Source organism: Saitoella complicata, assembly GCF_001661265.1.
Source record: "Saitoella complicata NRRL Y-17804 unplaced genomic scaffold SAICOscaffold_28, whole genome shotgun sequence".
NCBI lineage: Eukaryota > Fungi > Ascomycota > Saitoellomycetes > Saitoellales > Saitoellaceae > Saitoella > Saitoella complicata.
Genome location: NW_017567019.1, coordinates 82,794 through 110,339, shown reverse-complemented (window position 1 = coordinate 110,339; position 27,546 = coordinate 82,794). Strand labels below are relative to the sequence as shown.

The 27,546-nt window shown below is 53.6% G+C and overlaps 16 protein-coding genes across 16 annotated transcripts; 8 read left to right on the top strand and 8 right to left on the bottom strand.

The window, feature by feature from the left end:
• Positions 1 to 33: 33 nt before the first annotated feature.
• Positions 34 to 711, top strand: SAICODRAFT_21876 (ribosomal protein S18; the record flags this gene model as incomplete). Its single annotated transcript, XM_019166486.1, has 1 exon — positions 34 to 711. The coding sequence occupies exon 1, from the start codon at positions 70 to 72 to the stop codon at positions 709 to 711; it is 642 nt and encodes a 213-aa protein (XP_019021242.1). The 5' UTR covers positions 34 to 69.
• Positions 690 to 2,076, bottom strand: SAICODRAFT_85491 (CoaE-domain-containing protein). Its single transcript, XM_019171405.1, has one exon. It carries the CDS (start codon positions 1,641 to 1,643, stop codon positions 909 to 911), a length of 735 nt encoding a protein of 244 aa, XP_019021241.1. The 5' UTR covers positions 1,644 to 2,076; the 3' UTR covers positions 690 to 908.
• Positions 2,077 to 2,308: 232 nt separating this feature from the next.
• Positions 2,309 to 4,069, top strand: SAICODRAFT_44835 (DNA polymerase epsilon subunit B; the record flags this gene model as incomplete). The annotated part of the gene is made up of 2 exons (XM_019168792.1): positions 2,309 to 2,639; positions 2,697 to 4,069. Coding segments are annotated over 2 exons (1,704 nt in total), but the record flags the coding sequence as incomplete, so codon positions are not given.
• A 455-nt stretch (positions 4,070 to 4,524) lies between these two features.
• On the bottom strand, positions 4,525 to 5,138 carry SAICODRAFT_67954 (putative nitrogen fixation protein nifu; the record flags this gene model as incomplete). Its single annotated transcript, XM_019170348.1, has 2 exons — positions 4,525 to 4,823; positions 4,925 to 5,138. The coding sequence occupies 2 exons, from the start codon at positions 5,136 to 5,138 to the stop codon at positions 4,525 to 4,527; spliced, it is 513 nt and encodes a 170-aa protein (XP_019021239.1).
• Positions 5,139 to 5,263: 125 nt separating this feature from the next.
• On the top strand, positions 5,264 to 7,903 carry SAICODRAFT_67953 (PLP-dependent transferase). The gene has a single exon (XM_019170347.1). The coding sequence runs from the start codon at positions 5,329 to 5,331 to the stop codon at positions 7,708 to 7,710; it is 2,382 nt and encodes a 793-aa protein (XP_019021238.1). The 5' UTR covers positions 5,264 to 5,328; the 3' UTR covers positions 7,711 to 7,903.
• On the bottom strand, positions 7,872 to 10,265 carry SAICODRAFT_21871 (uncharacterized protein; the record flags this gene model as incomplete). Its single annotated transcript, XM_019166485.1, has 2 exons — positions 10,177 to 10,265; positions 7,872 to 10,112 (listed from the first exon to the last, which is right to left on the bottom strand). The coding sequence occupies exons 1-2, from the start codon at positions 10,243 to 10,245 to the stop codon at positions 7,872 to 7,874; spliced, it is 2,310 nt and encodes a 769-aa protein (XP_019021237.1). The 5' UTR covers positions 10,246 to 10,265.
• A 214-nt stretch (positions 10,266 to 10,479) lies between these two features.
• On the top strand, positions 10,480 to 12,194 carry SAICODRAFT_67952 (uncharacterized protein). The gene is made up of 2 exons (XM_019170346.1): positions 10,480 to 10,897; positions 10,951 to 12,194. The coding sequence occupies exons 1-2, from the start codon at positions 10,573 to 10,575 to the stop codon at positions 12,099 to 12,101; spliced, it is 1,476 nt and encodes a 491-aa protein (XP_019021236.1). The 5' UTR covers positions 10,480 to 10,572; the 3' UTR covers positions 12,102 to 12,194.
• A 166-nt stretch (positions 12,195 to 12,360) lies between these two features.
• Positions 12,361 to 14,245, bottom strand: SAICODRAFT_21869 (RabGAP/TBC; the record flags this gene model as incomplete). The annotated part of the gene is made up of 2 exons (XM_019166484.1): positions 14,015 to 14,245; positions 12,361 to 13,962 (listed from the first exon to the last, which is right to left on the bottom strand). The coding sequence occupies exons 1-2, from the start codon at positions 14,024 to 14,026 to the stop codon at positions 12,361 to 12,363; spliced, it is 1,614 nt and encodes a 537-aa protein (XP_019021235.1). The 5' UTR covers positions 14,027 to 14,245.
• Positions 14,246 to 14,253: 8 nt separating this feature from the next.
• Positions 14,254 to 14,920, bottom strand: SAICODRAFT_97609 (UPF0041-domain-containing protein; the record flags this gene model as incomplete). The annotated part of the gene is made up of 4 exons (XM_019172117.1): positions 14,820 to 14,920; positions 14,741 to 14,766; positions 14,553 to 14,677; positions 14,254 to 14,459 (listed from the first exon to the last, which is right to left on the bottom strand). Exons 1-4 carry the CDS (start codon positions 14,898 to 14,900, stop codon positions 14,254 to 14,256), a joined length of 438 nt encoding a protein of 145 aa, XP_019021234.1. The 5' UTR covers positions 14,901 to 14,920.
• A 52-nt stretch (positions 14,921 to 14,972) lies between these two features.
• SAICODRAFT_27820 (uncharacterized protein) lies at positions 14,973 to 15,581 on the top strand (the record flags this gene model as incomplete). The annotated part of the gene is made up of 1 exon (XM_019167058.1): positions 14,973 to 15,581. One exon carries the CDS (start codon positions 14,973 to 14,975, stop codon positions 15,579 to 15,581), a length of 609 nt encoding a protein of 202 aa, XP_019021233.1.
• Positions 15,582 to 15,865: 284 nt separating this feature from the next.
• On the top strand, positions 15,866 to 17,471 carry SAICODRAFT_177168 (uncharacterized protein). The gene is made up of 2 exons (XM_019165851.1): positions 15,866 to 16,350; positions 16,412 to 17,471. Exons 1-2 carry the CDS (start codon positions 16,150 to 16,152, stop codon positions 17,405 to 17,407), a joined length of 1,197 nt encoding a protein of 398 aa, XP_019021232.1. The 5' UTR covers positions 15,866 to 16,149; the 3' UTR covers positions 17,408 to 17,471.
• A 63-nt stretch (positions 17,472 to 17,534) lies between these two features.
• On the bottom strand, positions 17,535 to 19,696 carry SAICODRAFT_10174 (uncharacterized protein; the record flags this gene model as incomplete). Its single annotated transcript, XM_019165189.1, has 3 exons — positions 17,535 to 18,109; positions 18,176 to 18,346; positions 18,412 to 19,696. The coding sequence occupies 3 exons, from the start codon at positions 19,694 to 19,696 to the stop codon at positions 17,535 to 17,537; spliced, it is 2,031 nt and encodes a 676-aa protein (XP_019021231.1).
• Positions 19,697 to 19,943: 247 nt separating this feature from the next.
• SAICODRAFT_10173 (E1-like protein-activating) lies at positions 19,944 to 22,231 on the top strand (the record flags this gene model as incomplete). The annotated part of the gene is made up of 4 exons (XM_019165188.1): positions 19,944 to 20,140; positions 20,194 to 20,650; positions 20,711 to 21,676; positions 21,737 to 22,231. The coding sequence occupies 4 exons, from the start codon at positions 19,944 to 19,946 to the stop codon at positions 22,229 to 22,231; spliced, it is 2,115 nt and encodes a 704-aa protein (XP_019021230.1).
• Positions 22,232 to 22,302: 71 nt separating this feature from the next.
• On the bottom strand, positions 22,303 to 24,409 carry SAICODRAFT_177019 (replication factor-A protein). Its single transcript, XM_019165849.1, has 2 exons — positions 24,328 to 24,409; positions 22,303 to 24,263 (listed from the first exon to the last, which is right to left on the bottom strand). Exon 2 carries the CDS (start codon positions 24,186 to 24,188, stop codon positions 22,374 to 22,376), a length of 1,815 nt encoding a protein of 604 aa, XP_019021229.1. The 5' UTR covers positions 24,189 to 24,263; positions 24,328 to 24,409; the 3' UTR covers positions 22,303 to 22,373.
• SAICODRAFT_32089 (glycoside hydrolase) lies at positions 24,370 to 26,642 on the bottom strand. Its single transcript, XM_019168111.1, has one exon. The coding sequence runs from the start codon at positions 26,626 to 26,628 to the stop codon at positions 24,460 to 24,462; it is 2,169 nt and encodes a 722-aa protein (XP_019021228.1). The 5' UTR covers positions 26,629 to 26,642; the 3' UTR covers positions 24,370 to 24,459.
• Positions 26,643 to 26,696: 54 nt separating this feature from the next.
• SAICODRAFT_73640 (Shwachman-Bodian-diamond syndrome protein) lies at positions 26,697 to 27,510 on the top strand (the record flags this gene model as incomplete). Its single annotated transcript, XM_019170877.1, has 1 exon — positions 26,697 to 27,510. The coding sequence occupies exon 1, from the start codon at positions 26,749 to 26,751 to the stop codon at positions 27,508 to 27,510; it is 762 nt and encodes a 253-aa protein (XP_019021227.1). The 5' UTR covers positions 26,697 to 26,748.
• Between the last annotated feature and the right edge of the window lie 36 nt (positions 27,511 to 27,546).

The window sequence follows — 27,546 nt, the reverse complement described above, 5'->3', positions numbered from 1 at the left end:
GCAGGTGCTCGAGATTTCGACCAAGTGAACGTCCAAGTACTCCACCAAAGAAAACACATAACAGCAAGGATGTTCCGCTCATCATTAAGATCAGTGCAGTCCGTCTGCTCACGGGCAACCTTCTCCACCTCCGCCCGGGTCTGCAACACGACCTCCAACGAAAAAACCGCCGATGCCCTCTTCTCCATGCTCTCCCAAATTAAAGAAGACAAGCCAGCGGACCCCACCTCCACCTCCACCGCCCCTAAACTCGACTGGCAAGCAACCATGGACAAGAAGTCCACCTCCGGTGCAGATGCATTGAAATGGGCAACCCAACAATCCACAGAAGACGACCCCGAAACACCCATCAGGTTGAGCCGCAACACCATACGCGAATTCTCTTACGGACAAACGTACGAGCCCCGTGACTTCTCCTTCGAAAAGGCGGAAGAAGTCAGGTTAGATCGGCGCCATAAACGCGGTATGGTCAAGAGGGACCGGATCGAGGCTCTCGGGGTGAATCCGGAGAAGGAATGGAAGAATCCGTTTCTTTTGAATGCGTTCGTTACTGAGATGGGGAGGATTAGGCCGGCGAGCGATACGGGGATCAGTGCGAAGAATCAGAGGAGGGTTGCGAGGGCGATTAAGAGGGCGAGGGCGTTTGGTGTTATGCCGGTGTATTCGAAGTTCCAGGTTAGTGCGTCAAACACAAATAGGCGTAACTACTAAGTTAGGGAGAAATGATGGGGCTGGGTGTGTAGCATGGTATATTGCATCTGATTTTTCGGAACACGGTTTCGTTTCTTTCATTCCCTATCGTTCCCTATCGTACCGGCTGTATCCCATTCTACCCCAATCCTCCCCCACCAATATCGAACATTTCCTCTTCCCTTCCCACCAAACCCAAGGCATCGCAGCTCCCAAGTTTACAACTTCGCCTTCCGCTCCCCCCTCCAATAATTCCTCATCAACCACTCCTTCCCCGCCATCCACAACCCAAATCCCGGAATCAACCACTCCATCAACGTTACCAACCCCCACGGCTTCAACGCCTCCACCACACCTCTCACACTCCTCTCCAAATCTTCAAGAGATCCGTCGTTCTCGATCACGATATTCGCGCGTCGGCGTTTATCCTCGAGCGAGAGCTGTGATGCAATACGCTGATCCGCCTCCTCCTCACTCAGATGTGGATTCCGTTGCAGCAATCTCTCCTTCTGTATCTTGAGATCACACGCCACCAATACCGTCGCCCCACAAAACTTATCCAACCCACCCTCAAACAACAACGGTACATCCAACACAACAGCCCACTCCCCCCTCACCCAAGCCTTGAGCACACCCCACACCAAAGCCCGTTTAACAGCGGGGTGCGTAATTCCATTCAAGACCTTTCTCTCCCTCTTTGCGTCCTCGCTCTCACCAAACACCGCTCGACCCAACGCGGCACGATTTAGGGTCCCATCATCTTCAAGGAGGTCCGGGACGGTGGGTGAGAAGTGGGAGACGATGGCGCGGTAGGCGGGAGTGCCGGGGAGAACTACTTCGCGGGCGATGACGTCTGCATCGAGGATTGGGAGGGGGTTGGGGGGTGAGGAGAGGAGGGATGAGACGGTGGATTTGCCTGTTGCGATGCCGCCTGTTAGCCCGATGATTAACATTGTAACTCTGGTGTTGTAGTTGTAGCGTTTGAGGTTGGTTTGCGACGGTGATGTCAACTGGGGTTGTGGAGTCGCCGCGGCGCTGGCGTTCACTTGAGGTACCCCCCATAAATGGGCAATCTTCACGCACAGCAGGAGGATGGGTCAACCGCATTGAATAGGGGGCGTAGGGTATCATCTGATAGCAATTCATGAGCCCTTTTGGCTGGGGTAGGATATGTGTGTGATAAGCGAATGCCCATGGCCAGAGAAGTGAGTACTGCCGGTCGTGTATGCATATGCGTAAGTTTGCTGTGCTTGACTGGGCAAAGGAGGGCAGCAGAGACATCAAGCGTAATGCCTACGAGCTGTCCTCGATGGCACTGCTTCTGTGAACGGTGAATGCCTCGTTCCGCCAGCATTCACTCCCTGTCCCTCTTTCTCGCATCGCGGCTGCTTCGAATTCGCGTCGCGATTGCATTTGCCCTGAATTTGGAAGTCGCGTCTCCCAAAACACCAGAAACACCCATCGACTCCCCACACCCAACGCAGTCCCGGCAATGCCCCCAAACTCCGTCGCATCCCTCTTTCGCTCCAAGAACCGTCCTCCAAGCGACGACCTTACATCCTCACAAGACCCTTTCCTCACACCAACCCCAGCATCACCCCTACCGCTACCAGTCTCCATCCCACCCTCCGCACTCCGTCCCACCGCGTTCCGGATATTCACCAAGAAACATAACCTGACTTTGAAATCTGACGCGCTACAATGTCTGGCGGACTACCTTGGCTCGAAGTTGGGAAGTGAGTGGAGAGTCAAGGGTGAGCTCGTGTTGGATGAGATTGCGCGTGCGTGGAAGAGAACGGAGGGGGATGCACTTGTGAATGCGGATGGGCTGAAGAATGTTATCAAAGCTGTGGATGTACCACACCCGGCACGGCCTGTCTCGCTGGCACGAGATTTGACGGTGCAGGAGGATGTCAGCATGGAGGACTCTTCCAGCTCACAGCCAAATCGTCTTGCGGCGATGGTCAATTCGAACGCACCCACGTCGACACCAGCCGCGCTACAAGGTGATGTCGATCCGAACCGGTATTTTGCTGTTGTGGATGCATTTAAGCAGCCGAAATACATTTACCATGCTGCCCGTCGACATTACGAAGCTTCATCTACACCACCGGCACTCATCGCCCTGGCATCCCACCTCCCACAACTCTGGAGGGAACGTTTCGATATCATTCGACAAAGACTGGGACGGAACGAGGCATTCCAGGCACCGACATTCTCGGGAGGAAGGGAGAAGAATTCGTACTACAAGATCACAAGCATCAAGAACCTCCTAGGAAGACACGGGCAGGAGTTCATGATTTACGGCATGTTGACATTGGGTGCCGAAGGCCGTTACTGGCTCGAGGACGGTGACGACAGAGTCCTCCTCGAACTCAGCGAAACCATCCCCGGACCCGGCTTCTTCACCCCCTCCATGATGGTCCTCGTCGACGGAACCTACACCAACCGAGGCACCTTTCAGCCCCTCTCTCTCGGCCACCCACCAATAGAGAAGCGTGCGATCTCGATGCAAAACTTCGGACACGTCGACTTCCTTGGCGTCGGTTTCGAGAAAGAGTTTGAGTCGCACATGATCCGCGCCGAACACCGCTTTCCGAACCTAAAGTGGGTGTTTGCGGGTGAGTCGCCACTTGATAATCCTCAGACCCTGAAATCACTCGCAGCACTATTCACTTACTACGAAGAGCGCGCCGATACGAATGGGGTACCGCAAGCTATTGTCTTGACGGGGTCGTTTACTTCGCAGCCTTTCCATAACACTGGACAATCCCGCTCCTACAAATCACTCTGGGACGCACTCGCGCGTTTGCTATCAGACTACCCGACCCTCTGTGTCCAAACTCACTTCATCTTTATCCCAGGCCCTAACGACCCATGGGCAGGCGCGGCGAGCGGAGGCGGAGCATCCTCGCTCCCTCGTGGTAAAATCAGCGAGTTCTTCACGGGGCGGGTACGGAGGGCCGTCAAGAGCGTCACGTTCGCGACGAATCCCGTGAGGTTGAGTTGGTTTACGCAGGAGGTTGTGGTGTTTAGGGATGACGCCCTCGCCCGTCTTCGTCGAAACCAAGTACGATTCCCTGCTGTGCTCAAGACGGCAGCATCAACAGAGGACGACGTCACTATGGCCGAAGCCGAAGACGATCAGGAGGAGGCGGATACAGACTTCGACGCCTGCAGAAATCTCATTCGCACCCTCCTAGACCAATCCCACCTATCCCCCCTCCCCCTCTCCACACGCCCCGTCGCATGGGATTTCGACCACACCCTCCGTCTCTATCCCATGCCCACCGCACTCGTCCTCGTGGACTGTAGTGCACCGACGTGGGAGGTGACGTATGAGGGGTGTCCGACGTTTAATCCTGGTTCGGTGAGTGTTGATGGTGGGAGTACGAGGGGGGTTAGGAGGGCGCAGTGGGTTGAGTGGTGTCCAGCGGTGAGGAAAGGAATTAGGAGGGAGGTTGAGGCGAGGTGATTATACACTGCAGTAGACGACTGACGGAGGATGATTGAAGAGCATGGGGTAGCGTTATGAAAGGGTACAAGGACATTGGATACGCCACGACCAGGTTTGGGTCTGGGTAGAGCATTTTGAAGCACTGAGGACAGCGGGTTACAAATACCAGTTTTTCATTGCCAATATCATACGACCGATCCATCAAAAACGAACGGACCCTGGTGACCAACAAGCCCATCACACGCGATAACAAAACGAAAACAGTGACAAAAACCAAGAACAAGAAACGTCTCCTCGGGAATAATCAAACACTCCTCAAACGCCGTCACTCAGACAATCTTCTCCAAACGACAATTTCAACACCTTCGACGATTGATTTAGGCAGTAGCACCAAGCGTCGTCGGCCTCTTCTTCTTCTGGTAATCCTTGATCGCGGCCTTGATCGCATCCTCCGCCAACATCGAGCAATGCAACTTGACCGGCGGCAAACTCAACTCCTTCGCAATCTCCGTGTTCTTGATCGCGGCTGCCTCATCGAGGGTCAAACCAGCGAGACGGGTGGTAACGTAGGAGGAGGAGGCGATAGCGGATCCGCAGCCGAAAGTCTTGAATTTCACGTCGGAGATCTTGCCGGTGGGGTCGACACGGATCTGGAGTTTCATGACGTCTCCACAAGCTGTTGATTGTCAATGTCAGCACACTTTCCTTGGCATTGGTACAAGAAAGCCGTTAATCCGGATAGTACTCGGCAATGTGAAAGACGAGGGTTGGACATACCAGGAGCACCGACCAATCCAGTTCCAACATCTACATCACCCTTCGGCAATGATCCGACGTTACGCGGGTTATTGTAGTGATCAAGAACATTCTCGTGGTAGGCTCTTGCCGCTGGACGAGTGATCGAGGGTACGGCGGAACGGGCGATAGTGACGCGGGGGAGGGCGACACGGGCGATGGAGGTCAACATACGAGGTGCTTGACGCGTGAACATTGTGTTTTGATTTGAATTTTGATTTGGATGGAGTTCAGGATTTTGAGGGTCGACGTCAAATCACATAAGACGCAGGCCTGCACGTGCAACTCGCCACCAGACGTCGAGTGTCGAAGAGTGAGTGACGCCTACAACCCGATAATACAAACCCTTCCATTCATTGATCCTTCAACAGCAAGCATCAATCACGATGCCAGGCATCTCCTCCTTCCTTTCCCGCTCCATCAACACCCACCAAATCTACGGCGCAAACACAAACGTCGGAAAGACAATCATCTCAACCATCCTCACCCGCGCAGCCGCACTCAACTACCCGCAAGAACAGACATGGTACCTCAAACCCATCTCGACCGGTGAAGCAAAAGATGCAGATGATAGCCATGTGAAGAGATATACCGGGGATCTACCAAACGTGACCCCGAAATGTTTGTGGCAGTACTCGGACCCGGTAAGTCCGCATCTCGTCGCGGGGCCGACACCGCCGTCCGACCACTCGGTTCTATCGCAAGTCTCGAACTATCTCAACATGGCCGCCTCCTCCGGACCCGGCTCATTCTTCCTCGAAACCGCGGGTGGGATTCACTCACCCACCCTCAACCGCGTCCCACAAGCCGATTTTTACCGTCCCCTCCGTCTTCCCACCATACTCGTCGCGGACCCCCACCTCGGCGGTATCTCCACCTCCATCGCTGCCCACGAAGGTCTCCATATCCGCGGGTACGATACAGATGCCGTATTCGTCTTCCGAGACAACTACTACCGTAACCACGAATACCTCCAATCCCACTTCGCTTCCCTCTCGAAACCGATCCCGACAATCGTTTTGCCCGGACCGCCACCACGTCAGGAAGATTCAGCGGAAGATCAAAAAGCGTTGGCAGCGTATTATGAGGTTGTTTCAGGGAGCAAGTTGATTAAGCGGACGTTGGAGATGTTGAAGGAGACGCATGAGATGAGGCGTGAGGCGCTCGAGACGTTGGCACAGCGTGCTCAGGATAGGATTTGGTGGCCGTTTGCGCAGCATTCTGAGTTGCTTGATCCGGGGAAGATTACCACCATCGACTCTGCCCACGGTGACTTCTTCTCCACCCTCTCTCCTTCCGCTTCCGCTCCTTCCGCCAACTTGTTGCAACAAACCCACGACGCGTCAGCATCATGGTGGACACAAGGCCTCGGTCACGCAAACCCCCAATTAACACTCGCCGCAGCCCACGCCGCAGGCCGCTACGGACACGTCATGTTCGCAAACGCCATCCACGAACCCGCTCTCCGCCTCGCCGACTCCCTCCTTCAAACCCTCCGCAACCCCCGCTTTCAACGCGTCTTTTACAGCGATAACGGGAGTACGGGCGTCGAAGTCGCTCTCAAGATGGGTATGAGGGCAGCGAGGGTGAGGTATGCGTGGACGGATAAGAAGGATGTCGAGGTCTTGGGTATGGATGGGAATTACCACGGTGATACGATGGGCGCGATGGATTGTTCCGAGTCGAATATCTTTAATGAGAGTGTTGAGTGGCACAAGGGACGTGGATACTGGTTCAAACCACCGACGGTAATATTGAGGAAGGGTGTGTGGGAGGTGCGACAGCCGAGTGGAGAGGTGGAGACGTTTGAGGGGTTGGAGGGGGTAATGGATGTGGAGAAGCGGGTTGGGGGGAAGATGTATGAGATGTATTGTAGGCGGGTTAAGGGGGAGTTGGAGAAAGTGATCATTGGGGATGGAAGGAGATTTGGCGCGATGATTGTTGAGCCGATTATTTTGGGTGCGGGGGGGATGGTGTTTGTTGATCCGCTTTACCAACGCGCACTGGTCGATACCGTTCGCTCATCGACGAATCTCTTCTCTATCGGATCTCCCAAATCCGCCGGTGACTTTACCCCGACAGGCGATTCGAACGCATGGACAGGCCTCCCCATTATCTTCGACGAAGTCTTCACGGGTCTCTACCGCCTCGGCCAGCCTACCCCTTCCTCCTTCCTCGGCTCCAATACTCACCCCGATATCGGCATCTACGCCAAACTCCTAACCGGCGGTCTCCTCCCTCTCTCCGCCACCTGCGCATCAAAAAGTATCTTCGAGGCCTTCCTGAGCGGGAAGAAGGAGGATGCGTTGTTGCACGGCCACAGTTACACGGCACATGCGGTCGGTTGCGAGGTCGCTTGTACGAGTTTGGAGGTAATGAACAGTGGGGATGAGGAGGGTGTCTGGAATGCGCACAAAGAGGATTGGAACACGCACACCACCACAGCCACAACCACTCAGAACGCTGCTGCACCATGGAGCGTGTGGTCCAAATCCTGGGTGTACGACATCTCTTCGCACCCCAACGTCGACGGCGTCATCGCACTCGGCTCCGTTCTCGCGATTACACTGAAGACTTCGGAAGCCGGTTACGCGTCGAGTGCGGCACAAACCATGTTGGCGAGGATGAGGGAGGAGAGGTGGGAAGAGTTGGAGGGTGGGAATGTTATGGCGAGGCCGTTGGGGAATGTTGTGTATTTCATGGCGGGGCAGAAGACGCCGGTGGATGTGTTGAGGGGGGTTCAGGGGGTTATTGCGAAGGTGCTGTAAGCGAAAACGAGTGAGACATATAGAGAAGAGGAAAATCCAGGAGATACATTGTTCATCAGCTTCACGCGCTGAGTGCGCAGTGCTCACGAAGTCTGGGCACGAAACCGTGTGAAAATAATTATATGGTGGATTACCTCAGCTCAAGGATCATAGTCATAAATCTACTCAGACCCCTTGTGCTCTTTCATCGCCTCCAACAACGGCTCAGCATTCTCCGCCTTGACCCTAATCAAATAACTCTCCACAACGCCTCCCTCGATCGGACTTGGCACCTGAATATTCGTCTTATTCAACAACGTATACGGCAGCCTCGCCTGCAACCGTACATTGATAATCAACTTTCCACTTCCTTGAATGCGACCCAGTACGCGAGCTTTGTTGGTTTCTTTGTCGACGTTGATTTTGATGAGGCCGACGCCGATTTCAGACCAGCCGCCTTCGTCGTTTTTCTTGAAGATCTTGCCGCGGACGGAGTGGACTGTGTCCTCGTTCTCCTCGCCCTCGCCCTTTCCGTCGACCAATTCGTCGTTAGTACGGGCCTCGGCGGAGATGGGTGCATCCTCTTCCTCACCCTCCTTGGCAGCTTCGGCCGTAGCCGCAGCCGGCGCCGGTGTCGGCGCAGAGAAAGAGAACACAGGAGCGGTCGTGGCACCCGCCGCAGGAGCAGGAGCAGCGCTTCCAAAAGACGAAGCACCAAACGAGCTACCACCAAACGAAGTAGTCCCAAAGCTCGTCTTAGACCCGAAAGACGGCACGGAAGCCGCTCCAGTCCCAGCCCCAAACCCGAATCCAAACCCAGTACTAGCAGGCGCCGGCTTCTTCTCCGCATCCGAAGCTCCAGGCGCAGCACCAAACGACGACGTAGTCGGACTGGCAAGGGGATTGCTAAACCCAAACACAGGAGTGGTGGAAGGCTTCTCATCCTTATTTTCCACACCGCCAGCAGCGGAAGGGGATCCGAACTTGATCCCACGGTCCGGAGTCCACGCGAAGCTCGCAGGGGACGCAGCGGCTGGCTTAGCTGGCGTAGAGGGGGCAGCACCGAAGCTAAACACTGCAGTGGCAGCGGGAGCCACAGCGGGAGTTTCCTTCTCCTCCTCCTTCTTCTCAGTAGCAGCAGGCGCGCCAAACGCAAACAGAGGCGTAGTATCCACCTTCTTCTCCTCCGCCTGAGCAGCAGCACCAAATCCACCGAACGCAGATCCACCAAACGCAGATACAGCTGGCTTATCCTCGTCCTTCTTCTTCTCCGCCTCATCCGAGCTCACGCCAAAGCTAAAGACCGGCGCAGCCGAGGGCTTAGGAACAACCTCCTCCTTCTTCTCGACAGCTGCGCCGAAGCCGAAGGAAGGCGTGACAGGCTTGGCCATTTCCTCAGACTGCTCGGACTGCACAGGAGAAAATCCGAAGCCGGAAGAAACAGATTCGGGCTTGTCCTCGTCGTCTACCTCCTTCTCAGCAGGAGCAGGGGCGCCGAAAGTGAACCCACCAGGCACGGCAGACTTATTCTCGTCCTTCTTCTGGACGGGTGCGCCGAAGGTGAATCCGGATATGGGCTTATCGTCATTCTTGGATGGTGGGTTAAAGGTGAAGACGGGCGCAGCAGCGGGCTTAGACTCCTCCTTCTTCTCCTCCTGGGCTTGGGGCATTCCGAAGCTGAATCCGCTCGCCGCTGGCTTTGGTGCCTCCTCCTCCTGCCCCTCCTCGGGACTGCTGCCACGGATGCCAAAGCTAAATGAAGAAGCCTTGGGCGCCTCAGTAGGGCCTCCAAAACTGAATGTAGAAGCGGCCTTCTTCTCCTCCGGAGCCGGTTGACTAGAGAACCCACCCAACCTAGACGCAAAGTCCGATCCCTTCTTCACCACAGCTTCATCGTAAAACCGTCCATACGCCTCGAATCCAACATTTCTCAAATCTCCAAATGGGTCATTCTCGTAGCTCTTCTTGATGGCCTCAAGGAAAGCGTAGTTTACGCTTCTCAATTTCAGTAGTCTCTCGTATTCCTCCTTGTCTTCGCCGGTAAGCTCCGCAGTCTGGGTGTTGGTGTTCTCCTGAACCGGCGATGCGAGGACGGGAGGGGCGGAGGCGGCCAGGGTCGTAGTCTGGAGGTTAGCGAATGGGTTTGCTTTGGGCTCGCCGGAGGAGCTCGGGGCGGGGTTCAAGATGGAGAAAGCATTACTTGCGGCAGGAGCTGCTGGCGCCGGTACTGCAGTGTTGAGAGCAGCGAACGGATTCGCAGCGGCGGGAGCGGGGGCAGCAGGTTGAGGGACAGCAGCAAACGGGTTCGCAACTGGCGTAGGCGCAGAAGGCGCACCCGCCATCCTCCTCGACTTCGGCAAAGCGATCTTGCGCCTCGCCATCTGGGCTTCACTGGCTACCTGGGGAACATCGGGGGTGTCGTCCTATACGGATTGATCAGTTTTGGTTCGGTGTGTTGTGTACAAGAGACAAGAGGGTGATCCATACGTCGCTGTCATCACCACCATGGCCGACGTTTAGTTGTGTCAATTGGGACTTGGCGCCGCGTTTGGACATTGCAGGCGAGTGTCGTTGGTTGCTGGGTGTTGCTATTGAACTTTTGTTTGCTTTGTACGGCGACGTAGTGTTTGGGCAACAGCTTCCAGGGCGGGGTCAAGCACTGGGACCGGTAATATAATCTCAGAAATGGATTACAAAAAGATAACAGAAACTCTCGTAATCTTCGCCCTCAGACGGAAGATGAGACGCTGAATGTAAAGGTACCAGTGTCTACGTTACCGCAGGAAGCCCAATTTAGTAGTTTGTCGACATTCTCAAGCCTGACAGCTCCAGTTGACGGCACAGCTTCACAATCACTCGATTCAGCAAGACTCTACTCATGTTATGAAGGCATGTTCTGGCCTCTCGCTATTCACATCCCGGCAGCGAAAGCTCTACTTCTTCCTGCTCGTGATCCGAGTTCTATTCGCCTTATTCTCACCGTCATATATCCACCCAGACGAGCATTTCCAAACAGTCGCTCCTTTGACTTCAAGGGCACGATACGATGAAGACCAGCTGACGTGGGAATGGACGGGCGAGAAGCCAATACGAAGTGTTGTACTCCTATGGCCGATTGTGGGATCTATCTTCCGCCTGACGGGCAACAATACGCAATTGGCATTGCTCGGACTTCGAATGCTTTGGTTCATAATGTCACTTGGAGTTGGTACGTCTATGCTTGTTAGCCATGAATGTCATGCTCATTTCAATGCTTTGTAGATCTTGCGATACCACATCTTGTCGCACCCGGATCAGCCGCCATTCCCCTACTGTTGTACGCCTCGTCATACACCACACTGACATATCAGGCTCATACATTCAGCAATGGCATTGAGACAATCCTCGTGGTATGGTCCATCGTTCTCTGCTTCCGCCTCCGAGCACGACCTTCAGCAACCCATTCCGCTCTACTTGGCTTGCTGGCAGCTCTCGGCATTTGGACTCGTGTCACATTCCCTGCATTCCTCCTGCCGGCCATTGTGAGCCTGATTCCCCGCTTCTTGTGTCGTTCTTCGCTTTTGGCTGCCTCGGGTTTTGCTTTCAGCGCAACGGCATTCGGAGCGATCTTAGTCGACAGTGCCTACTTTGCACGAGATGGTTGCGTTATCACGCCGCTCAATAACCTCATGTACAACACGTCCTCCGCAAATCTCGCTTTGCATGGAATCCATGCGCGGTACACGCACTTCGTGGGAAACCTGCCCCTCCTGCTTGGTCCTGCCCTTGTGTTGGTGTTTGTGAAGATCAGGAGGTTGGGTCTATTATTCTGGTGCGCCATGAGCGGCGTGGCTATTGTCAGCATCTTTCCTCATCAAGAACCACGTTTCCTTCTTCCGGCCGTCCCCCTTATCCTGTCTTCGATTACTTCACTTCCTGGGCGTCGATTCTGGAGAACGTGGCTTGCGACATGGGTCATATTCAACACTGTGCTTGCCATCTTGATGGGCGTGCTACATCAAGGCGGCGTTGTGCCCACTCTTCTCGCTGCGAAGCAGCAATTGGCTGTCTGCCCGAGTGGTGAACGGACAATGGTTTGGTGGAAGACGTATACACCACCAACGTGGCTCCTGGGCTCAATGCCTATCAATACTCGTGACATGGCCGGGACTAACTGGGACGATGTCAAGTCTGTACTTGATGCCTCTGCTATTTCCTTTCCGGGTCAGAAGTGGTGCGCGAAGACGCTGCTAATAGCACCGGTGTCAGCCCGGAGAGTCCTGGGTGGGACATATGTGCTGGAACAAGTTCTTGTATCTCCTTGGCACATTGGCCTGGACGATTTAGACTTCGAGGATGGTGTGGCTAAGGAACTGAAGCGAGTACTGGGAGGATTGGGTTTAGGAGTTTGGGCGCTTGTTGATGCCCATTGAGACGATACCCAAATATACCTACCAAATGGAGTTCTTGCTTTGTCAACGATCGTTCGAGTATGCCTGGCTATGAAGTAGAAGTCAATATATGCTTGATATTATTTAGATATCCAGTGGGTCCCGTGCTACCCGTAGAGAACGTAGGTATGAGTAATGAACGCCAAATCAACCCAATGAAAACCCTTCCATGATATCCTCCTCATTATGATTAAATACCGTGAATGCACCTCTTCCTCCAAACACGCCCTCTACTTCAAGTTCACCTCAGATGCGCAACCGCATCCTTGAACAAACTCTGCCACATGTAAGCCTCACTCAACACCAACTCAACCTCCTTATCCCCCCACTCCCCAGTCGGTAATCTCTGCAAGAAAACCATCGCATCCCCAAACTCCATCTCCCTCAGCTCCTTGCTCCACTTCACCAAAAATGCTGCACAAACATACACATGGAACTCCCTAAACCCCGTAGATGCGCCTTCCGAGATATAGGTATCCCACATCCTAATGATACAGAGCGGGGGAAGTTCACGCATGAGGAGGCAATTCATCCACCTGAATGCGAATTGGACGAATTCGATTCCGAGCGAGTCGATGTGTGTTGCGAGGGGTGCGTCGATACGAGACACGAGGTCTTTCATCGAGCGGAGTTGGCGGAGGATTCCGGGTTGGGAATGTATGTAGTTATCCTGGATCCCGGACAACAAGGTCGATAAACACCAGAACGTGTCAGCCTCCAGCGCAAACAGCTGCTGCTGGGTCAACTTGGACAAATCGTACGTTGAGGGATCGGCATCCGTGTAGTCCCCCAAGAACACATGGAAAAACGGCGTAACCAAATCATTGATACCCTGGACATACCCAGACGCCGGATGCCGTACCGCCCATAGATACAATATCCGCTCCAAACTCCGCTGCGTCGTTTCTAGTCCCCATAGCGGGACTCCGGGACACGTCCGTGGAACATCAATCCGAATCTGGTGTAAACACCCACCATCCCTACTCCCATCCCTCGCGCCCGCACTCCCCCACACAGCCTCGCCAGCCTCAATGTATTCTCGTCTTTTCCGCGCCTCGACTTCTTCTCGTCGTGAGCGTGTTGGAGGGACGTATCCCAACAACAACTTCCACACCTGCGGCCGTACGGGGATCGGAATTCCGGACCATGCCAGTGCGCGGAGGGTCGGTAAACTAACCGTCGGAGACGCCAGGAGTGCCTCAAACTTTCGTACCCTCGAAATCTCCGTATTCAGCGTCAATATCTCCGGTGTCGGGTCAGATGGGTATCTGTCAACCGCCAATCTGGTCGCCGCACTCGTGGCGCTCACACTCCGTTTCTTCTCCGTGTTGCTCGCTTCAGCGGGTGGGTGTAGTGACGGATACGTAACCTTCCTCGCAGTCGATGAAGACGGCGGTCGATTCTCGATACTCTTTACCTGTCGTAATCTCCGTGCGACGGGATCGTCGTCGTCGTCGACGGCCCAGTCATCATCCGTCATCTTCACGAAGTCCTTATACCCCTTCGTTCTTCCCCGTGTCTTACCCCATCCCGCGGAAGAATTAGGTAGTGAATGCGACAGGCTACTCAAACTCAGACTACTCATCGTCCGAGTCGGTGAGGTACTTGGTGCGCGGTGCGTTGGCTCTCGTGGTGGGGGGAGGGAGATTGGTGGGGTGTTTGGCCGTGAGGAGGATGCTGCTGCGGCGTGTGCGAGCATATCTGTGTAGGAGTATGATGCGCCGTAGACTGTGTTTACGCTCGAATTTGAGTCATTGGCTGATGAAGTCCGTGAGCGGCTGGATTTTGGGCGGAAGAAGGAGGGGCCGGGGTGTGTCGTTGCTGGAGCTGTCTGTATCATTTCCTATAGGGTTGTCAGATCCAGAAGGACGTGGTTATTGCGGATGTATGCGCACCGGACTTGGCATATTGGTCTGGTATGGTGTAGAGCTCTGAGGGAATATATGCGCTGGTCGTACGTGCCATGGCCTACAGTAAACACACGCAGTCCCCCGCCGCCCACGACACTCCCGCAGTACCAGTCAAAAGTCATGCACGCACATGTGGGGAAGCTTCATTAACACTTCCTAATCCCTACCCTACTCCAAAGAATATCCCGAGATCCGCTCTCGTCCTCTCCAATTTCTAATCATACTTAAAGATTCTTCTTAACCTTCTCCGCAGCCTCCTTCACATCCTGGATCGCACCCTTCGCGGCATCGACGGGCTTCAAGGCGAGAGCCTTCTCACGACCGCCGAACTTCCAGTAGTCGAGCCATCTGTAGCCTTGGGTGATTTGTGCGGATTCGTTGACGATGTGGCAGCCGAGGAGGAGGTAGTTTCGGGGTTGGACCATCCATGCTAATCACAAGTCAGCCATTGCTCGAGCAACTCACAAAATTCACTCCAACTCTGCGGAAGTGAGAGCTTAAGGAAGGAAGGGCAGTGACGCACCGTATCTCATGAAAGTCGCAGAGTAGACGATCAAAGCACCAGTCATAGGCCCAGAAATAATCTCAGGGTCCTTCTTCAGATCGGCGATTGCGGCCAGCGGGATACCGAAATTTGAGACGGGTCCCCTACACACTTGATCAGTCTCCGTTCATCATTGTTCATCCAACCCTTCTATCGTTGCGACGTACCAGAAATGGGTAGAGAAAAGGTATGACTATCATTTATTGTTAGCAGAGATCAATGATGGGGAACGGGCAGAGAGCAAACCTTGAAGTCTGGGGAGCGGACCCAGCTGGTAAACTGCTGGACAACAGACTGGGTAGCGGCCTTCTGAGCTGATCCGGACATGATGGATGCTGTTGGGGGTATATGCTGCTGCTGTTGACCAGCGCTTCGGCTACAGTGATCTGGGGCTGCACGATGCCTGGATTCAGGGGCGCCCTGTACATGCCCACATCGCCGGCGAACCAACCACCGGAACACAACACCAGAACACTCAACATGGCAGACTACGACGACGAAGATCTCTTCAAGGACCTCTACGGAGACGAAGAAGGTACCGAACCCGTCGAGTCCGCCCCCGTCGTGCCTCCCGCTGCTGCTCCTCCAACCGCCTCTGCACCTCAAGCGCCCGCTGAGCAAGAGCTGACCTCTACCGAGTCTGCGGAGCCGGCCGCCGAGAAAGCTACTGACCCTAGGATTGCCGCTGGCGCTGCTCCGGCCTATGACCAATACGCCTGGAACCAACAGCAAGAACAGCAGACCCAGCAACAGCAGGAGATGCCGCGGGATGGACAAGGGCAGGGATACAACCCGTATGCTGGTGCTAGTGGGTATGATCAGCAGGATCAGGATATGGGTAATGCGAATGGAGGAATTAACCAGGAAAGCGGTAGTAACAAGGATGATGGGTACGTAGTCTCTCCTTCTCTTTGTGTGGGGTGTGTGCGTGTTTGTGTATGTTCGTCTGGTCGGGTGTTGAGTTCGTGGCAATGTATGCTGCGAGTGCCACAAGTATCAGTTGGATGAAGGCCATTGCTGAGGGTTCATGCATCTAAATGCTCGATATCAGTCACACGGATGGTTCATTTCTGGGCACATACTTGTGTTACTTTATCGCCTGCCATAGTCGAGGCAGGTAGCGGGTCTACAACTATGAGACAAAGCTAGTTACGTTCTGTACTTCGCTCGAAACGCACAAGCTTCAGAAAGCAAAAAGAGGGGTGAAGAATAGCTACGGCTAGTCACGATACGATACGTTACGTTACGTGCTATCATCAGTCAGACAAAGCTAGTTTTTGCTATTGCTAGCTATATGCTCAGGTTGAGCTGTACACGTTGTACACGTCCGAGAGACAACACGTACGATACGATACGATACGATACGTACAGCCTAGCTATTCTTCGCTCTTTTTTGAGAGCTCTTATGTTACGGTTACGCTACTCGAGATACATTACGCTATTGAGCAGAGACCCTTCAGACAGGATCAAACAAAAGACATGCAAACACAAACACAAACACAAACACGCACAAACCTACCACAAGTATGCTTTTCGTCCAAGACAATAGCTAACATCCCCTTTCTCCCTTAGTAAAATGTTCATCGGCGGTCTCAACTGGGAAACGACCGAAGCATCCATGCGCGAGTACTTTGAACAATTCGGTCCCGTTACGGATTGTTCCGTGATGAGGGATGGAGTCAGCGGTAGGAGTCGTGGATTCGGGTTCTTGACATTTGAGAACCCGGAGAGTGTCGATAAGGTCGTGGCTCAGGAGCATTATCTTGATGGCAAGAGGGTACGTTCCTATCCTCCTTTCTTCCACTCTGGTATACAAGATGCTAATATCGTGACCATAGGTTGATCCCAAACGCGCCATCCCCCGCGAGGAGCAGTCCCAGACATCCAAGATCTTTGTCGGCGGTGTCTCTCCCGAAACTTCCGAACAGCAATTCCGCACCTTCTTCTCCCAATTCGGAAAAGTCGTCGACGCAACCCTCATGATCGACAAAGAAACCGGTCGGGCTCGTGGATTCGGATTCGTTACCTTCGAGACGGACGCGGCTGTTGAGCAGTGTGTCTCCCAGGGTGGCGGATTCCTTAACCTTAATGGAAAGCAGGTTGAGGTTAAGCGTGCGCAACCAAAGGGAACCGTGGAGAAGACGCCTAAGCAGGGCGCTGGTGGGTTCGGTGCGGGGGTGGGAGGAGCGGGAGCGTATAATAACCCGTATGCGGCGTACGGAGGTGCCAACCCAGCTATGATGGCACAGTATTTCCAGAGAATGCAGGCGTATATGTTGGCGATGCAGCAGATGCAGCAAGGTGGGGGCATGAACCCGATGATGCAGCAGGGAATGATGAACCCCATGATGGGCGGGATGAATCCTATGATGCAGCAGCAGATGATGGGTGGTCAGATGGGGGGTGCCTGTGCAGGCGGTGCTATGGGAGGAAGGCCGCAGAATCAGGGAGTTCCGGGTGCGCCAACGGGGCCGAGTGGTGGGGCTGGGGCTGGATACACGCCGACTGGACCTGGTGGAAAGAGTACGCCTATGCCTACGACGGACGCTCAAGCACAAGCCGCGGCTTCAAACTCTGCTCCACTACCCTACGACGGTGTTCCCACTGGTCCCGCCGGAGGAGGTGCTGCTGGTAATGACATTCCTATCAACGCGCCCACTGGTCCTGCGAATGCGCCGTCGGGACCTGCGATGGGTATGGGCGGAATGGGTATGGGAGGAGGGTTCAGAGGTGGGTTCAGGGGTGGAAGGGGGATGGGGTATCAGCGTGGTGGACGTGGGGCGATGTATGGTGGTGGGAGGGGACGGGGTGGGTTCCACCCTTACGCTAGGTAGAGAATTGGTTTCTTGACGTCGTGGACGAATGTATCGCGAGGATATGAAATGGGGTTTTAGGGTATTGTTTAGCATAGTTTGTCAATGGCATTGGCATCTCTATCGTGCATCAACTACTTCCCGGCCCTCAAAATATTGGCGCTGAAGCAAGCATCTCAATCTCCTCCGGTGCCCCCTCAACACCCCTACTCATATCCTCAATCCTCAGCAACCCACAACTCATCCCAACAGCAACCCACCCCGCACACCCTACACTCGGACACCACACGGCCTTCCCCACATTTACCTCCTTCAGAAAGGCGGGCGCAGTCCCCACATTCATCTCCTCCCCCGCCGCACCCTTTTTCTTCCTCGTACTTGTCGTCAAATTGATCTGTTCCGCCTTCCACCCATCCGTCATTCTGAACTCCTTTGTATGGATATCATAGTCAAGCTGAAAGAGGTGGCGGCGGAATTGAGGCACAGTGTGTCCTGATAAGGTCTTTTTCATGACATTGACGATATCGCAGATTCCGTCGGTACAGGTTATTAGGATGAGGGGGTGGGAGAGGGATGTGGCGATTGAGGTCACTGAGCCGAGGTGTTGAGTTACTTGTTGGTGGTTCAAGAATGCACGGACAGATTTCCAGTCAACAGCATTACCGTCGTCAGCACTGAGGACGCCTTGGGTGTATTCATGCCATACGGAAGCATAACACATTTCTTGACACACTGGTTAGCTGCAGTTCGATGGATGGAGGATGAGAGATGGGAGGGATTGCGACGTACTTCTTGCTCTTGGCGCTGTTCCCGTTTCCACAACAGGATCCCGAAGATCCACCAGCTTTAGTGAACAGTCATACCCATACACCTGCAAAAAATGCGGGAAACTCGGTCCACAAGAAGTCATAGCCCGTACAGCACAAGACATCAACGGGAACAACTGCAATGGTAAGTTATCTATTCATCGTAATTAGCACACCGTACACAGCTGACTTCAACGACAAGGGTTTCAGTGAACGTACGCGATGGACCCGAATCCGTCAAAGAGAAGGTAGCCACGGAACCATTGTTGCCAGCAACGGCAATTTCCTCGTGTGACACCCAACTGAACGCACTAACTCCACTCTCTATCTCAAACTCCCACGCAGCCTTTCGCAAGTCGATATAGACTGTTTCCCCCTCCTCCTTTTTCAACCACTCCTCTTCCGTAGCAAATACCCGTACCTTCGCGTCTGCAGTAAGCATCCCCAATAGACCCGCACGAGAGCCAGATTTGCAACCGTATGGACAGAATATCAAATTCCACACGGCACCATACTTGTGTAAAACCACAGATGCTAGTTTTGGCTCACGTGGGACTTGATCCTCTGAAACCGGAATCCGGAAGAATTGGATATGGCCCACTTGTTTGCCCTGCAATATCTCAAATACCGATGTCGGTTCATAATGAACATCGGGATGTCCACTAACAGCCAAAATCTGGTCTTCGTTGCCGGCACGGTTTGGGAGCCATGCGAGGGATTGAATTGAGTGTGCGGCGTTCGTAATGTACCCGGTCTTACCAGGGAAGTCTTCCTCAACCGACAGAGATTGGAAGGGAGATAGTTCTGTCAGTTTCTGATCCTGGAACGGACCGTGCCACAATGGAAGCGAGGACTGTGTCCACGGTAGCTGTCCCGACCCCTCAATCTCCACCTCCGCAGTGGACAACATAGCCGTCTCTTGCGCAAATGGGAGCTCCTCTGGCCATGCTACCTTAGGCCAGAGTTTATCACCATCTGCACAGAGCTCTCGGCAGACGCGGATGGAGTAGGTGATCCACCATTTATACAACTCCTCCATACGTTCATTCTGGAGTGGGCGATAGCCGTTGATTGTCACGACACGATCGGGAAGGGCGAACGATTTTTGTCTGCTGCGAGCGGCGCGGTTGTCATACGTGACCTTCGCAGAAGAGGGAGTTTCCTTCCGCTTAATTGCTGCGCGGATTGGTTTAGGCGAAGCCATTGGTGTGTGCCGAGGCGCTGGCGCTTGTGCTGGTGTTGCTTTGGCCTTCCCCTTGCCCTTCTTGGGTCGGTCATCCTCGCTTGCATCATCCTCGTCGAATCCGTCCTCCCCGTCGTCTTCAGTAGATGCTGCATCATCCATTTCCTCATCTTCCTCCTCCGGCGCACCTTGCTGATCGAAATCATTGTCGTCTGGGTCGTCATAGTGCACATGCTGTTCTGGCGCCAATTCGTCGCCTAAGACCTCTGCAAGTGGGTCCTCACTGTATGAGACTTTCTTTCCACGGGTTGCTCGAGGCATTCAAGTTGCTGTTGATTTCCTCATGAAATTGTCGAGGAGGTGTTGTTGTGTTGTCGTACCGTCTGCCGTCCGGTACGCAAGTATACGTTACAAGCGTTGCCCGATGCGGGTATCGATACCCCGCGCGTATCACGTAACCCATCAACTCTCTCATCCCATATATTTCCTGCGCCTACACTCCGCTCGAAACCTTTCATCTCTCATCACTACGCTCCACAGACCAGTTGTCAGTATCTCCAGGATCAAGATGTCACAGCCAGTCCTGTTCGCTCCTTTCTCCTCCACCGTCGATGCCGCATTCTGGCACGCTCTGTCGAATCAGAAGATCGATCTTGATGGTCTTGATGATTCGGCACGGGAAGTTGTGGGACAGTACAAGCAGGGCATGAGTGGAGGCAGCTGTTGGTTAGAGCTTGGTCCAAACGCGTTGAGAACCGATGAAGAGTATGTCTTTGCATGATGAGGATAAGGGAGCCAACGCTAATCGTTCTTTACAGGACATCAGGAGGCTATTGTCGAGCGAAAGGGACCATCAAGAACTGCAATACTATTGAGGACTTTAAGCGGTTAGATAAGAACGCTTTCTTGACTTCTTCGGCGGAATCGCTATGGTCAGCGATCAATTCTTCAGAACCCCTTACGGACCCTTCGATACTAGCCATCTTTTCATTACTCTGCTACGCGGACCTGAAGAAGTATATATTCACGTACTGGTTTTGCTTCCCGGTACTACACACGGAGCCGACATGGGTCAGAAAAGAGAAAGTGGACACCTTCAGTGCGGACGAAGCGAGTTTTCTCAGAGAGGTCGTAGAAACCTGGATGGATGGCGTCGAGCCTTGCCAAAAAGGGTTTTGGCTGATGAAGATGGCGGATTATGGGGGTGCACCTCGCTGGGAAATCGGGAAATTGGAGGAGTGGGAGACGTTCTTCAAAGTTACACCCGAGGGTGCGGTACGACACACCATAGTCCCATCCTCATAATGTTGAGATATGCTGACGTGTCCCGTACAGAGGATCGTTGCGTTCGTCGATCCGTCGACACAACCACTTACGCCTGCCTGGCCAGCCCGGAACCTCCTGATGGCGGTATTAGCGAAGTACAACGTGACGAGGATCAAACTCCTATCCTATCGCGAACAGCCAGGGTCGTCCTCAGGACAATCGCCAACCTTCGTCCTCGACGTCTCGACGACGGCGACTCGACCTCCTGCCCTTCCAAAACATTCTGGGTGGGAGCGCGATACACAGAACAAACTCCGTCCTCGCCGCGTCGATCTAGGACCTATGATGGATCCGCATGCTCTTGCGTCTACCGCGGTTGACTTGAACTTAAAGCTTATGCGTTGGAGGATTGCGCCCTCGTTGGATTTACCTACGATCTCAGCTACGCGCTGCCTGTTGCTCGGTGCTGGGACGCTTGGGTGTGGTGTTGCGAGGACGTTGTTGGGGTGGGGTGTGCGGAAGGTGACGTTTGTGGATAGTGGGCGGGTGAGTTGGAGTAATCCCGTCAGGCAAAGTTTATTCGGGTTTGAGGATTGCAAGGGAGGAGGGAGACCTAAGGCTCAGCGAGCCGCTGAGGCGCTGAAGGAGATTTACCCAGGTGTTGAGGCAACAGGGTTGTCGCTCGGTGTTCCTATGCCCGGCCACCCACCCACGGACGTCGAAAAGACCCGAGCGGACTGGGAAACCCTACAACGAATCTTCTCCGAACATGACGCGATCTTCCTCCTCATGGACTCGCGCGAGTCTCGTTGGCTCCCGACACTCATGGGCGCAGCGATGAACAAAATCGTCATCAACGCTGCACTTGGCTTTGATTCGTATGTGGTCATGAGACATGGCGAAGGCGTACCGGCCCAGATTGATACGAGTGTGGTGGAGGATAGTGTTGCGGAGGAGGTGGAGGCGAGCGCGACGGTGCCGGAGGGGGAGAGGTTGGGGTGTTATTTCTGTAATGATGTGGTTGCGCCTGTTGATGTAAGTTGCTCTCTCGACGATGTTGTGATGTTGTCTGGGTGTACTGATTGTTTTGTGCAGAGTTTGTCGGATCGTACGCTTGATCAGATGTGTACTGTCACTCGACCTGGATTGGCGAGTATTGCCAGTGCTTTGGCGGTCGAGTTGCTCGTGTCCATTACGCAACATCCTCAAAGGACCTCAGCCCCTGCACCGCCTACCGCCTCGAGCATGGCCACTCGAGGATCATCCGTTCCGTCATCCACCGAAGATGATCTCCACCCACTCGGCCTGATCCCCCACCAAATCCGCGGGTTCCTCAATAATTGGACGCAGCTACTCATACATGGATCAGCATATGATTGCTGCTCTGCGTGTTCACCGAAGATCGTGAACATGTACCGCGACATGGGATGGGAATTTGTGGAGAACGCTTTGAGGGAGCCGGGGTGGGTTGAGGAAGTGAGCGGGTTGAAGGAGGTGCAGAGGAAGGCTATGCAGGCTCTGGAGACCTTGGAGTGGAGCGAGGAGGAAGATGAAGGCGAGTATGAAGAGGGAGATGGGGAGTTGGTTTAAGTGAATATGGCAGAGGGCAGGCGCGGTTTTATTTGGCGTTCTGGGTTTCTTGATACCGGTAGTCTTGTGTAGTTTGACTGGTGACACGGAATTGTAATACGGTTTTCTCAACCAAATACTAATAACGTTACACCCCCACTATCTAGGCACCGTAAGACTTGATAACATCCATCAACTCCTTCGCACCAGCACGATAATCAACCGGCGTAGCATTCATAACACTGTACCTCATCCTCACCTGTCCACCAAAGTTATCCTGCTTCGCCCTACACCTAAAGATCCACGTCCTACAGTTCGCCTCCGAGAAAACCTCGCCAGCGCGGATCTCGTCCTCCTCTTTCATGTTGTGCAGGTCCGTAGCAGTGACACCAAGGATCTGATGGCCAACGTCGTCGAAGGTTGAGAACCAGGCTTGGCCGGTGTGGTCGTTGACGGACAGGGTCATAATGTATCTCCACTGTGGTGCAGGCCAGGACTTGTCGCACTTCTCGCATCGCCATTGGCCTTCGGTATCCTCGAGGACCTTCTTGTTACAGTCTGGAGACTGACAAGCAGGGTAAGAGACGTTTTCTTGCTTGATGAAGACAATAGTGGCTTTGGCGGAGAAGTACTCGGGAACCTCGCCCATACCGATGTTCTCATCCTTAATTTGTGCGAGAGTCTTGAGAGGGTCCTTGGAGCGGCCGGTGGCGGCACCGAGGGAGGATGAATTGGCGTGGGAGGAGAAGGAGATGGTGCGGCCTTGAGAGTCGTACCAGCCCTTGAGTTGGTGGGCTTCGGGGATGTCGGGGTTAAGGTTCATTGTGGCGGGACCGTTCATACTCAAACTTCTTCCACCAAAGTCAGAGACCTTGACCCCCTTGAAAGCGAGAACGGACTCGAGAGGAGCGTTGAAGGTTGCAGCGGTGTTACCCCAGAGCGTGACGCGGACGGAGTAATTTGAGGCATCGACCAGGGTGATTTCACGCTTGGAGAAAGGCTTGTTGGTAGTCTTGGAGGTCATCTCCGACACGTCTCCGATGTCCTTGACGATGCCAATAACGTCGCAGACGGAGTCCTTCTCAACCTCCTGTAATCTTCCCAACTCGACGAAAGAGAAACGAAGTTGTGGTACAATAGCATCTGCATCATCGCATTTGACAACCTCGGTGTCACGCTCGAAGGTAAGCTCATACTCGTTGTTCACATTGGAGAATTGCTTCTTGGCAATATTCACCCTGCACTTGCTTACCATATACACACTTCCCTCCTGCAACAACTCATAGAGTTGATCCACTGCGTCGTTGAAGCCCGTAGCACGGATCTCACCCGTTTCGTCGAGGAAAGTACAGGAGAAGAGCTTGCCTTCACCACGCTGGTTGTGGTAGTGCTTGATCTCGGACTTGTGCGCAACACGAGCTCGAATCGTCCACTTGTTCTGGTAAGGAGAAAGACCCTCGATAGGGTAGATAGGTCCGTTCGGGGGTTGGCCTTGAGGAATGTTGTTGTAGGCCGGAGGACGGCGGGGAGCAGCTTGCGGCTGTGCTGGCTTATTGCCGTAAAAGGTCGTAGCATTGGAGGTCGGGGGTTGTTGAGGAGCAGCAGGCTGTGCAGCCGTCTCATTGAGAGGTTGCGGATTTCCGATCTTCTCCTGAATGCCGAGCTCCACCACAATCTCCAATCCCAAGACAATGAAGATCTTGCGGTCCTTCATGGTGTTGCAGGTGAACTGGTTCAGCCTGACGAACATTCCTCGCTGGATAGCAGCAACTTGGTCATTCAGTTGAGTAGCAGCCATGGATTGGACAAAGTTGACCGAGTCGGAGAGGACGAGACGGAAGCGTTTTGGTGCAGTGGGGCCGGAGGAGTTGAGCTCCTTGACCTGGAGGACCTGGAGGAGAGGGGTCTGGTGATTTGCTGATTCGGGAGTATCATCATAAATCGCTCTGAGAGCACCGACGGATAGTGAGTCGGCCATATCTGTATGCTATAGGGTGTTGGTGGGTGAGTCTACGTGCTGCCGTCTCGGTCGCCTCCATAAATTACGCGTCAACTGGTTCGACGCGACGTGTTAATGAGGGTAAGTCATCACGGACGAAACAAGTCGTGAGAATTACCTTCTGATCTGAAAGTCTTCGGAACAATCTGGTGTATTTCTATCTTCTTTCAGGGCTTCTTCTGTGCATGTCTGAACGACCCACCGTGAGGGTCTGGACGTGTGCACTTGAACACATCTACGCATGTACCGACTATTCTAAGTATCCTTTCCTAGACCCCAATGCCAAAAGCAGAACCAAAAGAGGCAACATCAATGTCAAGATCAAAGTCCACGACACCGCGCTCTTTTCCTCCACCTCATGCTCTGGATCGCTGAACTCCAGCGTCACCAGGTCTTGTCCAACTTCATGCATATAGTAGACAGTCTGGTCTTCCGTGATATCACCGTACTTGATCTTCGGCTCGAGGACAATCTTCTTTTCCTTGCCAGCTCGCTCTATCAGTTTCAATCCCTTGGGGAAGTGGATACGAGGGATGAAGATTTCCGTGATTCTTCGGCCGTAGTCTTCCTCGTCCTTCACTACGTTTGGCATGAATACCAGCTTGAACAGTTTCTTCTTCGGATCCCAGATCATTTCCTTCACTTCTCCAGCGACCTTAGGTGCGTAAGGACGAATGAAGACGTCGGTCACTCTCAAGTTGTCGTAGATTCCTTCGTGCGCTCCTCCATTCAAATCCTTGACGGAAGAATGCTGTGAGATCAAACTCAAATCCTCTAGATTCCATTTATCACCAGCTGTCTCCGGTCCGTTATTCCCGGCGGAGTACGTCCACAACGTATAATTCAAGATTAAATTCTTCTCCATGGCGCCCAGCATCGCCTCAAGCTGTTGACTAGGCAAGGTCCAGTCGCCTGTCTTGTACCCATGTCGGTCATTCTGGTCAAACGGGACACCTGTCTCGCCTATTAGGACTGGAGTGTTGATAGGGAAGTGTCGTAAGTCATCCACGAAAGTCTTGAACTGTGTGGTGTAGTTCTTCAGAAGGCCGTTCAGGCCGAGATAGGTATGTGCCAATAAATTCCGGGAACCGTTTGACAACGCTTGTACATTAAAGGAGACCTTTGGTGAGAACTCCTTTTCGAAAAGTACGCGAAGGTCGTACCAATGAGGTGCATAACAGACCTTCCCCAACCCATCGTTTGGCATGATCCACTTGGGAGACTCGTTCGGGACGGGCTCGAGGAAGATCCAGGTATCTAGCCCCAAGATCGAGCGCAGCTCTATAGTAAGCTTTTGAACAAACGGAGCATAGAAGTCACGCCTAAAGTCGATTTCGGCGCGGTTGCGAGGATCTTTGGTGAAGTATGTAGGCTTCAGCAAACTTGGGGTACCGGTACCGTTAACATCCCACACTCCCTCTGCTCTCCAGATATCCTTCCGCTCCTCCTTCCATACCGAGACACCCTCCTTGTTCATCAGCCTCGTTCCTGTCTTACGAGTCGGGTGTGGCCAGCTCCGTTCATAATATGGAACGGACATGGGAATACCAGCAGCGAGATACATCCCCTCAACGGCAGTGGGCATAGCTCCAAGATGCAACTCCTTATCCTCATTATACCTCCTCAAATCCTTCAGCCCAATCCATCCATGATGCGGTTCGTTCATCAAATCCCATCCAACAACATTTGTCAACTTCGCCTTCTTCAACCTGCGTGCAAGATGCGACAACGCAGCAATATAGTACTTTTGCAAGATATCCTGGATGTTCTCTCCTGGGAACTTCGGATGCTCAAAAGACGGCGCAAATGTCGACCCGGCAAAGAACAGCGTGAACATCGTCCCCACTGCAAACTTCGAATAATTTGTCGGCCACAACCGTCCGCTCGGCCCCGCGTCCGCCCCCAACTCCCCCTTCTCCTCCTCCGACAACAAACTAGCCGCATGCGTCTCCCTCAGTTTCGTCACGTCCAACCCAGCCAACTCAAACGTCCACTCCGGAGCGCCCGAACCGCCCGAATGCCGACTCCACACATCCTGATGAATGTCAATGAAAACAAGAAGTCCCAAATTCTTAGCGATCTTCAAAACGGCAATGAGGTAACTGACGTAGTCATCATCATAGATACCAGGCGCTCGGTGCTCCAGAGCTTCCCAGGTGACCAACCACCGTAACATCCCCACCCCCCACGCTTTCATCTGCTCCAACCTCTGCCTCGCCTCCTCCAACGGAAACGGACGCCCAACGAACGATAACTTCCCATCAGACGAAACGGAAGAGGGCAGTTTTGTGTCTCCACCGACATTCAAGCCCCTCAAGGACAGCGTACGCCCAAACTCGTCGGTGAATTGCCGGCCATTGGAAGAGAGTGTCGAAGCTTTGATATAGGCGAAATCGTTCGCGTCACACGTAACAGGCATTTCGAAGAGGTGGCAGAAGTGGTGTCTACGTTACACGCCGTGCACCGCCACACGTCAACAGCAGGCCGAGATCTTCTAAGTCGATCAGACCAGCACGACGACAATTACCTCCAAAAGATCATGGGCATCTTCCAACCCTCCGGCCAAATCAAGCTTACGAACGTCTCTATCGTCCGCCTCCGAAAAGGCGGCAAGAGATTCGAGATCGCCTGCTATAAAAACAAAGTTCAAGAATACCGCTCCGGCACTGAAAAGAACCTAGATGAAGTCCTCCAAATCAGCAATGTCTTCATGAACGTATCGAAAGGCCAAGTCGCCTCATCCGAAGACCTCAAAAAGTGCTTCAAGACGGAGAATGTGGAGGAGTGCGTGGCAGAAATCTTGAAGAAGGGAGAAATGCAAGTCGGTGACAAAGAACGCTCGGCGAACCAAGAAGCAGGCGTCCAAAACCTCGTACACCTCCTCTCAGAATCATGTATCGACCCACGAACATCGAGACCCTACCCCCCCTCCATGCTCGAAAAAGCGATAAAAGCATCCGGATTCTCACTCCACCCAACCAGACCCGTCAAAGCGCAAATGTCCGCCGCGATCTCTGCTCTAGCAACGAAAGGTGGTCTCGATATCAAGCGTGCACGTATGCGTGTCCGAATCGTCGCAGATGGGAAAGATGCGAAGAAGATTAGGCCGAAGATGGCGGAGATGCAGGGTGCGGAGAAGGAGGACGAGGAGGTTGGGGAGGAGTGGGAGTGGGTTGGGCTTATTGAGCCGGGGTTGTTGAAGGATTTGAATGAGATGATTAGACTGGATACGAAGGGAAGCGGTACGGTTGAAGTACTGGATCTGAAGGAGGGTGGAGCAGGAGAGGAGAGCTTTGCATAGGATGGCTATAATCATAAATATGCCCGTTCACAAGCG